An 11,351-nucleotide genomic window follows, 5' to 3' on the forward strand; every position below is an offset into this window, starting at 1 on the left:
TGCTCAACCTCTACCTCTGAACCAGCTTCCTGAAACTTGTGGATACTCGATTCAGCAGGATGCACTGGACCTGGTTTTAGTCGTCCCTTTTGATGGCTGTGGTGTGACTCAGAAGGTATGTGTATCCATAATTTGACAAGATGGGTAGGGTGGTGTGTAGGTTAGCTATTTGAATGTAATAATGTGTAGTGTAAAGCTCTTGGCATAATGGATTTTGTCTTTTTCAGGATCAACATTACATGTTACCATTGGTCTGGCGGGAAACTCCTGTTGAGCTGAGCTGCCCAGATTTGAGGAGCCCTGACTCGACATCTGGTCCGACTGTCGCAGTGCCAGAGCAACAGCCTCTGGATTCTGGCTCCGTGAGCTCTCGTCGTCTCCGACGGACCAGCGATCCTTATGCCCACATGCATCCCCACACTCATAAAGCACAATCATATTACCCCTACTACAACCCAGTGGTAGTGCCAAATCCCAGCCTTCCTGTTTTGCCTCAGCCAGTTCCTTTGAACAGTTATCTCTATCTGAACCCCACGTACCCTCCCTCGCAGCTGACCCCCTCATACCCTCCCTCGCAACCGACCCCCTCATACCCCCCCTCTTACACCCCCTCATACCCTCCCTCGCAGCCAACCCCCTCATACCCCCCCTCTTACACTCCATGGTATCTAATCCCCTCATACCCTCCCTCATATCCGACCCCCTCATACCCCCTCCCATATCCTGGTTTTCCTGGAATTCCTTTCTACCCTCAGTATCCCTCTAAGCCCCTCCTTCCCCCAGCAGTTCACCCGGTCCCAGTAATTGACTATCCTGACATTGTCCACAAACCAATCATCCAGTATTACTTTGATAAGAAGCCATATCTGCCCACAACAACTGAAGCTCCATCGTACTAACTGTACCATCAGTCACTGTGATGCTCTGTTCAATAAAGTGGTTTTAATGCAAGCTTTCCTGACTCATGGTTCTCTTTATTCATGGCTGTTAAGCAGTTTGTTCCAACACAGTTCTGAACACTTTGACAAGGTGACTTTTTTTGCATGGTCTGGTCAAAGCTGCTGCTGAAAATTTGAGTTCAGAAAATGCTTTGATTTCTGTTACTGAAAGTATATGGATGATGCTGAGCTTTCTGTGGAAATTACTGAAAATGGGCAACTTCCTTGCAGTCAGGCAGTGTGTAATTTGATTAAGCTGTGTTCAACACTGAGATGTTGATGTCGTCTGCTGTCGGTGTGATTTCACCAGCAGGCTGGAGCTGCCTCTTGAGGTTTACTTAAGTAGCATTTATAGCTGTTACGCTGATGAATGAATTGGAACCTTTGCCTCGATGCATGCCCTTTGTTCCCCAGCATTTGCTGATATTGCGTTGGTTAAATGTCACTTTCATGAGTTTTCATTAAGACCATTTGCTTTTCAATGGAGATTTAACAACCTTTTGTTGCAACTACGAGTGACTTCCATTTGTCATGTTTACACTAAGATCATCCTGTGGGGATGGCAGGGGGTTGGACAGTCTGCTGGTGCAACTGTCACTTCAATGAAACATTTTACAGAAATTCATTTAATTTCATAAAGTCATGGGAAGATAGTCGAGCTTTTTGTGCTTGTAGGGACAAACTGGCTCAGTGACATGTTTCACCCAGACTTGTTTAAATTTGACTCCTGTAATGTAGTTGCACTTTGGATACAATGTTCTTTTCCCTGGTTGTGGTTCCATGGTTCCTCTTCTGTTTCTGTTCTCTGGTTTGTTTTTGTTACAGTCATTGGTACGGCCAACAGCAACATGTTCAGTTTAAATAAGCAGGTCATCTGTCTGGGTGAGGCTAAAAACTGTCCACACAGGTACAAGTGAGGTTACAGGCAAACTCTGCATTTGTTGGACACTTTCCTGTTTAATTTTGTTTTCAAGGAAATGTCCCAGACCTCAGTTTTACCAATGGCATTCTGCTGCATTTCATTTTTCAAAAAAACAACCGTAACATTTCTGCACAGGATTTTCTGTTGAAGCCAGAATGTGTGACCTCAGGGTTCAGATAACACTGTGCATGAACATTTCCATTACCAAAACAGGAGAGGATAAAAGTGACTCCTCCAGTGTGTGTGTGTGCAAATGTGTTTACTACTTGTGTGAGGACCTAAATCTTTATACCCCCACATTCTGTGGACAGAAAATTAAAGTCTGTTTATGGTGAAGTTTTGAGGCTGGACTGAACTCAGAGTTGAGTTTAACTGGCTCCTGAGGACTCGGATGTACGTCAGTGCAATGTCCCCAGAATGACTGAAAACACTCTGCGTGTGTGTTTTATGTGTCTGAGTATTGGCTTGAGTTTGTTTAATCTTGGAGAAAATCTCTCCAGGAGAAAGAGAAAGGAATGAGGAGACATAAACAGAGGAGTGGAAGCTGCCTTCTGGTCACCAGCTGCTAAATGGAAGAGACAGATAAAAACACACTCCATCTTTCTTTGGAAACGTTTATTATGAGGCTCTGTGAAAATACAGTGACAGGTTTTACACTTATTCTTACTTCAAACGACTGAAATTAACCAAAAAAATATCTATGATATTTTCATACGTACATTAAATTTACTGAAAAGACTTTATTTACATGACAACTTTTCAAAAAACTCAAAATTACTTAGTTCTCCATTGGCCTGCAGCAGTCATACCTTTTACACTCAGAATAAGCTATCAAGAACTGCTATCAGTTTAATCATTTCTGTTTACGTTTAGGCTTCATTCTATTCCAACAATGTGCTTTAATGAAATAAATATTGGCTTTAAACCACTTTTTATTTTTAAATTAATTTGAAAAAAGGAAAAAAATGCAGGAAAATGGATACTACGTACATGCTGGGAGATATATACATTGCATGTTATATTTTATTTTTTGAAATCTACAAAACTAAAATCACATTTGTTAGAAACTGAATAACATTGTATCCAACAGTTAGGATTAAATCCAAAATACTGATATCTGTTTCATAATTTAGCCAAAGTATTTCTGATTTTTACACAAAGACAAAACACAATAACAACAACATGTTATTCTAAACAGAGCAGCAAACACAAAAACACAGACGATTCAAAGTAAACAGACTGGCACAGTTTTCTGGCAGAAATGTGCAGCGTTCTCAATTTAATCAGTAAACTATTCCACCTGCAGCTTATTGATGATTTATTGTCCCAGAGTGGTCAGTCAGTGCTGCAGAAGCTGAGGATGGATGTTGAACAGCAGGTCTTCGTTGCCTCTGCGGATCTGGATCAGAAGCGGCCTGTCGCTCTTCAGCACCTGGTGCACGTCTGCGGTGGTCCCGACCAGCCGTCCGTTCAGTTTCGTGATGATGTCTCCCTCCTTAATCCCTCCGCTGACACCGAAGAGGAGAAAAACTCAGGATTTTTCCACAATATGTAAAATATCAAGCAAAGCGGAAATGTGACTCATTTTTAGGATCTTTTACGTTGTCTTACATTTGCTTTTTTAATACAGTTTCTAAATTTTAACGTGTGGAATGCCCTCATGCTTAAACAAAGCCGTCGTGCCTCGTGTGAAGTGGATACAGAAGACAGACGGACGAGGTTTGACTGATTCCAGTCGCAGTGATGGTTCAAGTTCCAGTCAGTGTGCAGGAAATGAACATGAAGTCATTGAGTAACGGAGGCACGGCTCTGTGTGTGTGTGTGTGTGTGTGTGTGTGTGTGTGTGTGTGTGTGTGTGTGTGTGTGTGCATACTGAGGCATTTCTCTCGTGTGTGTGAGCATACCTTTCAGCTGGCGTGTCGGGTATGACCTGCTGCACCAGAACTCCGCTGCTGACGTCGGGGAAATCTGGTTTGTGGTGCTTTAACTCTGCAACAAGACTGCAACACAATAACACACACACACACACACACACACACACACACACACACACACACACACACACACACACACACACACACACACACACACACACAAAATAATGCAAAATCCAACATAGGTGATACTCATCATCACATCACATCACAGACTCCTTCTCATTCAAGCCTTTTACATCAGGGAAGTGATCATAACTGATCGTTTATGCTTCAGTTTCTTATAAACTCACGCCTTTGTGATTGTGCTCATCCAGAAGCCCAGAAAGTATCTCCTCACGTCTGACGCCTCTGAAACAAACACAAACGCGTGATGGAACCTTCCGTCTCAGTTCAGTCACAAACCTTCAGCAGACAGAGTTTCACCTGCGTCCGCCTGAGGCTCGTCTGTCACTTTTCTCTGCTTCTCCTTCTCTGTAAAAACAGTAAAGCATCAAATTATCACATTAAAGACTTCTCAGTCAGCATTTCGACGTTAGGATTATTAGAGGAACTCACCTTTGCTGTGTTTGATCTGAGACTCTGAGAGGAAGCGGCTGATCCGGTCCGATGGGATGGCGAAGGAGATCCCTGCCGTCACTTTGAGAGTATTGATCCCGATCACCTCCCCGTCCTGTGGAAACAAACACATCTCCAGATACACGCCACGCCAGATGATGTGTAGCTCAACATAAAAACACAGGGTGGGTTCCTGGAATAATTAAAACTGAGTGAATTTTTGTCCTTTTTTTTCTTCTCGTTTTAAATAATAATGCTTTAGCCACCGAAGAAGTTCCCATAATCAATACAATCAATAAAATCACTCACCAAGTTAACCAGAGGTCCTCCAGAGTTACCGTACTTCTCACAGGCATGAAACAAAAATAATCACAACGTTGATTCAGCATCCAGACATTAGAAAAACATTGATGGAATTATTGTGTATTTATGGATATGTATTTAATTTACGAAATCAGAAATAAATTTGAGTTCACAGACACACCGTTATAACCCATTTAAAGAACTACCGATAGTTTCAAATGTGTAAAGTTTTACTTTTATGTAAGAACGTTATAGTTTGAAGGCTTTTAGTTTGTTAGATGAACTTAAAATAAGATGTGTGCAAAAAAATACTTCAGATTCAAATATAAAGCTTTTTACAAAGAAAAAGTTTTTGTGGTTAAGTAACTTCAATCACTGAATTCATTCACTCGTAAGATTTTTAGTATGTACTCCTACTAAAGTATAATATACATATTGTAAACAGACAGTTCTTCTCTTTAATCTGTATTTTAGAATGCATTAAGTTCTTTCTTCTTATCTGAAGCTGTTTACCAATGTTTCATTTTTTTAAATATAAATTCTTGTGTCATGTTTTGATATGAGTCGATATATTTTTCATGTAAACTGAATCAAATGCCTCAATAGTGCAATTTAATGTGGTTACAAAGTAACAACTTTAAGTCATACAAGAGTAGTTTCTCTCTGATTACTTTTGTTGCATCTCAATTATTTGCATTAAAGAATAAAACATGAATTTTATGTTTACATTGATCTGCCCCTTTAACTCAATGTGTGTGTGTGTGTGTGTGTGCGTGCGCAGTCACGTTAATGATGGCGTCGGTCTGGATGTAGTCCATGTCCGAGTCCTTGATGCCCAGCTCTTTGCCGTCTCTCTGCGCCGTGCTGACGATGCCGGTGGTGACGGTGTTCTGCAGGGCGAACGGGCTGCCGATGGCCACCACGAACTCTCCGGGCCTCAGCTCGGCCGAGCGGCCCAGAGACAGAACGTGAAGCTTCTTCTGCTCCCAAAGCGTGAAAACACACAAATAGCAGTGAGGGAGAGGAGGCGGCGACACGGCAGACAGATACAATGTTTTTGGCAAGCCTGCCGTTTCAGACACTGGATCAATCTCATCAAGCAAATGAGCTTCCAAAATACTATTACCATGATGTGAACATGCTCTCTGCTTCACGCACGGCAAATTCAAAGTGACAGAATTCTAAACATGAACATAATCAACAGTAAGATCATTTTTAATAAATTCACAAAAAATCCTGCAATACACTAATTCAAATAATTTATAGGATGATATTCATTGGTCACAAGGCAGAAGCACAAAAAGCAGAAGCTTCAGCAGGCAGTCTACAGACTTTTATGATTGTTTTGTTTTCTAGATTATTTAAAGTGTGTTTATTCTGACACGGAAACACCAATGGGGCATTCTCCTCGATCAGTACTATTTCTAATGTAGATCCTTCAGCAGAGCTTTGCCACTGCTGTTTTTCTCTTTAGACCCACTGGTCTGATAGTAGGAAGCAATGTGATGCACTGTTCACATGGGATTTCAATCAGATTGGAGAAAATCAAATCAGAAAGAACAGTTTTCATGACACAATTTTAATCATTTAGCTTGATTCTTGCAGTTCATGAATGTCATGGTCCACGTTCAGTGTTCTTGTGTTATTCTGAGGTTTGGGCTTTTCTTCTGTGTTTTGTTTGCTGTTTTGTCTTTGTTTCAACGTCCCCTGTGCTCCAGATTTTTCTCCGTGTTTGGATTTTTAGACATTTGGGGATATTTGTCTTGATGTCAAGGATTTTTTTGCTGCTTGCTCCGCCTCACCTTTCCACAGTTTCATGCTCAGGGCCTTTTTTTTCTTTTCTATGGGCCTTTTTGATGAGATGACTTCATCGGAGGGGACATATTGGAATTCAATTTGCCAAAATAACACTGTTCTGTATGTCATCTTCTAACTAGAATATCTTCAGAAAGTGAATAAATGAAAGTTAAGAAGAGTAGAGCTGCTGTTAAGAGCAGCATCCAGTCAAAATTTGTTCAGTAGTTTGATAAAGTGAGAACAGAAGGACGGAAGGCTGAAGATTAAAGCTTACAAAACCGTCCAAATATTTGAGGTATGAGTGTGAGAATACACACATCAGCGCGGCGCCTGTGAGTCACAGAGCTCGTGTTTATGAAAGACGTCTGACAGGAAGCTGTCAAACCCCGTCAGGATGCGGCCGTCTCACCTGGGGGTTGATCTTCACGGTGGCGATGTCTGCCTTGCTGTCAACGTCTCTGACCGCCGCCTCGTACGCGTCTCCGTCGTGGAGCTGGACGCGCAGCTGAGGCCTCCCGCTCGCCGACTCGGCCGTGGTCACCACGTGAGCGTTGGTCACTATCACACCAGAGGGGGTCACCACGAATCCAGAACCACTGGAGAGACGCATGTGACGACCCAGGAGAGGGTGTCTGCACAGAAACAAAGACAATGTCGCTCTTATCATTACTCAGATGTCTAATAAACTCTCTTCACTGTAGATTTTCTCACAGCTGTGTGTGTTTGTCCTGGTAAGTGCTTCCGCACACACACCTCACAAACAGCTCGATGTGGACCACGGCTGGGGCGATCTTCTCCACCACGTCGGCGATGAAGTTGAACTTATAGCGAGGGCTGCTGGGATTATGGACCAGAGATCGCCCTGCACAAAGATCCCACATTTACACACCACATCCTCCACTGAAGCTGCATTAAATCACAGCTTTGATGATAACGGACTCCTTGAATACATCACAAAGTGTTTGACTCCATTTGATTAAAGATGAATTAATTCAGCAGTGATCAAGTTGAATACCAACACTTCCTGTTCTTCCAGAATTAGTTTTAAAAGGAATGAATAAGATTTGATACAGACTTTAAACTGTTCTATTTGAAATTTTTTGGAATATCTAAAACTGATTTCAAAATTACGGCACAAGTTGAGTCTGGATCTTTATCCGTCACGGTCCTGGAAGTTTTGGTTTTCTTCATCTTTCCCGATGCAATAGAATTTTATGTTTTACCTCAAGATTTAATTCAGGGGATGAAATTGTTTACAATAAACATCCAACTGCTGGCATATAGTCCAATAACTTTTCATATGCAGATGACACACGATTGTACAGCAAAGGAAATGTTTAACAAGTCGACCCTCTTTAAATATATTACTGTCATTTTATTGATGTGAACTAAAACTGTGATATATGGAAGCATACCCAAAAAAATCTTAGTGTGTGTGAGTGTGTGTGTGCGTGCCTGCACTGGACCCATCTCCCAAAAGGGTTCAAGATGTCTAAAAAACCCTTTTCTATAATTTTGCTTGTACTTTAATTACAGAAGTTTTAATTCAGTAGAGTCAATAAGTTGAATCAGTTTTTATTTTTTTCGTTTTCAGACATTTGATAAAACAAAGAATATTTTTGCCATAAAGAATATTATAAAGTTTGATAACAAAGAAAATAGTGCTTTTATCTTGTTTCCTGTAGAAAAAAATAATTTTCTTTAGACCAACAGCTTCCATTAAGTTCATTGTAATATTCAAACATCCCATCTTAACTGCATCATGAATCAAGCAAAATGACTCAGTCCTCTGTAGTTTTACAGCCAGCCTTTGTCTTACTGTGACTCTCCAGTAAACCTCGGGCTCCTACCTGCTCCCTGGGGCGCACAGGATCCTTTGTGCGCCTGGATAACTGCTTCTCTCCCCTTGTTCACAGCCTTTCGACTGGCTGCTCTCATCTTACACACATTGCTGTAGGTTTTCCCGTCGCTTCCGCACACTCGGTGCTGCGTCTTGCACCGGCAGGCCCCCGCGGAGCCGCGCCCCCGCCGTCCGGCCTGGAGCCGGAGCGGCCACCGGCACTCCAGGCCGTCCCCGCACGGCAGGTCGTTCTTCCGGCCGCAGGGGTCTCCGTCTCGGGGCGAGCACACCAGGCAGCAGTTGCATCTGTCCAGGACGTATCCCCCGAGGCAGCTGGGGCTCGGACACAAGCTCACATCGCACCGGGACGCGCACTTCTCCGCGCGCACCGGCTGCGTAAAGACAAAAACTACTGCGAGTAAAACCCTCTGCATCGTGGTAAATATTGACAAGCTTCAAAGTGGGTTAGTGGGGTTTTCTCCTCTCTTTTCATGAGGTCAAATTAAAGTCTGATGCAGGAAGCCTGCAGCATCTTGGTTTTTGCTTTGAAACGTGAGTTCAGCCTCCAGCAGGGGTGAAAAAATGGCTCATGTCTATATGAAGTCTGTTTAGATTGAACTCATACAGGAGTCATCTGTGTCTGCATATTTTGACAGTCTGGTCACTGTGCAGTACTCACCTCTGACAAACACTCAAGTCCCATTCAATGAAGCCCAGCAGGAGAAGAAACTTACACCATCTAGTGGGGATAATTACGCACAACAACCAGTTCTGGAGAAGGCACTTCAGAGAAAACCTTTGCCATTTCAGTAGGATATATTACAATTCTTGTGATCAACGCAACACCAATTGACATATTTATGAAACCAGCATTCCTGGTGATAAAAATTCTGTTCTCACAGCATAAAGATGACTGCAAGAAGATCTAAAAAAAATTATTAAATTATTAAAATATTCAATATGTTTTGTCTCTCATTTCAGAAAGTGAAATCCATATATTATATAGGCTCATGGTATACAGAAAGATGACAGCCTTTATTTCTTTGCATTTTGATGATGATGGCTTACAGATAGTGAAAAACCAGAATGCATTGTCTCAGAAAATTGGAGTATTGTGAAATTGTTCAGTTTTGGAAAGTCAATAGGTGGCAAATGGTGTTACCCCCCTGATCAGCTGATTAACTCAAAACACCTCCAGAGGTTTCCTGAGCCTTTAAATGTTCTTAGTCTGGGCCAGGAGGCTGCACAGTCACAGGAAAGACTGCTGACTTGACAGATGCCAGAAGACAGTCATTGACATCCTCCACAAGAAGGGGAAGCCGCAGGAGGTCATTGCTAGGAAAGCTGGTTGGTCACATAGTGCTGTATCCAAACATATTGATAGAAAGTCGATTGGAAGGAAAAATAGTGATAGGAAAAGGTGAACCAGCAAAAGAAATGACCGTGGCCTTGAGAGGATTGTCAACAAACTTCATACAAGAATTTGTTGGAGCTTCACAAAGAGCATACTGAGGCTGGAGTGCATCAAGAGCTGCTGCACAGGGACCAGTCCTCGACCTGGGATAGAAATGTGGCTTCTCTAGTGTCAAGCAGCTCCTTAACAAGAGACAGCATCAGAACCTACCTGGGCTGTGGACAAAAGAACTGGACTGGTGCTCAGTCGTCTAAAGCAAAGTCCTTTTTTCGATGAAAGTAAATTTTGCATATTATTTGGATGTAGAGGTCCCAGAGTCTGGAGGAAGAGCAGAGAGCTGTAGCGGAGCCAGAGTGGGGGCAAGGGGGGGTCGCCCCAGGGCCCACAAGGTCATAGGGCCTGTTTCATGTGATGTGTTCACATTTACTCGTAAATGAATTATTATAATAAAATGTGCAGTGTGTGCGAGAAGGTATAGGCATATGAGTGTGGGCTCCAATTTGTCAATTCTTACATTACGACTGTCCATGAATGCATCAGAGCTGTAAGCCAGCGCTGATTGGCTGTGCGGCATGAACCAGTTTTTTCTTTTGCTCTTGATCTGAACTCTTTGGAGGGAAGTTAAACAGTATGCTAAATACTATGCTAGCTGCTAGCGATACTACCCAAAACCTAACATCGGAGCCACTGGTGAGTCAGTGAAACCTTCAAAAATATTATCTTTATCAGAATGCTGTGGCCTTAAACACCTGACTATTTGAATGTGCCTTGTGTTGCTCTCAACTATAAGAGACCGCTGAGTCTATTTTATTTTTGTTAATATTCATGAATTCCAAAAATATAGCTGTGTCTATGTCTATCTGAATAGATCGTGCAATTTTAGACCAGCTGTGTTCATTTTACATTTAAGCTGTATCAAAGAAGATACAGATTTAGCCAGTGAGTTTTTATCTGAGTTTTCAGCACCATGGACAGCGGACGCTCTGAGATTGACACCTGTCAGGCTGCATATGTATGTGTGTGTGTGTGTGTGTGTGTGTGTGTGTGTGTGTGTGTGTGTGTGTGTGTGCGTGCATATGTGTATTTGTTCTTCAGAACAAGTTTGTGAACTGGTTTGTGACTTTATTCTGCTTTCTGAGGCATATAGGTTTGCTTGGCTCAATAAAAGTGAGCATTAGTGTGTTGTTTGATGGTAGCATGAGGGATTGTTTGAATGGTAAAATTACTATTATAAGGGCCCGTCGAAAATGCTCCCTCTGTACTGAGACCCAGGCTCTGCCTCTGGCAGAGAGGCTCAGAATCCAAATTGTTCGAACTCCAGTGTGAAGTTTCTGCAGTCTGGTATGATATGGGCTGTTGCTCCACTGTGTTTCCTGAAGTCCTCAGTCAGCACAGCCCGACTGAGCGCATAGAAATTTCAGAAGCCTTACATTTCTGTTTTAAATACCCTTTTTTATTGTTTTTATGTAATATTCAAATTTTCTGAGACACTGATATTTGGGGTTTCATTATTTGTAAACCATTATCATGAAAAATTAAAAAGAAATTAATTTTTAATACATTTTTCTTCATGCTCAGGATTATAGCAGAGATAAACCTATAATAAACAACAAAACCCTGAATTACACACCATATTGCAGCCCTT

General features: G+C 42.1%; 1 protein-coding gene across 1 annotated transcript; it reads right to left on the reverse strand.

Annotated features, from left to right (window-relative positions):
• Window positions 1-3,066: 3,066 nt before the first annotated feature.
• LOC115390954 (serine protease HTRA3-like) lies at window positions 3,067-8,726 on the reverse strand. Its single transcript, XM_030095014.1, has 10 exons — window positions 8,303-8,726; window positions 7,206-7,314; window positions 6,862-7,084; window positions 5,441-5,635; window positions 4,662-4,694; window positions 4,353-4,467; window positions 4,221-4,268; window positions 4,088-4,145; window positions 3,765-3,860; window positions 3,067-3,368 (listed from the first exon to the last, which is right to left on the reverse strand). Exons 1-10 carry the CDS (start codon window positions 8,724-8,726, stop codon window positions 3,200-3,202), a joined length of 1,470 nt encoding a protein of 489 aa, XP_029950874.1. The 3' UTR covers window positions 3,067-3,199.
• Between the last annotated feature and the right edge of the window lie 2,625 nt (window positions 8,727-11,351).

Source organism: Salarias fasciatus, chromosome 6 (assembly GCF_902148845.1).
Source record: "Salarias fasciatus chromosome 6, fSalaFa1.1, whole genome shotgun sequence".
Classification (NCBI taxonomy): Eukaryota; Metazoa; Chordata; class Actinopteri; order Blenniiformes; family Blenniidae; genus Salarias; species Salarias fasciatus.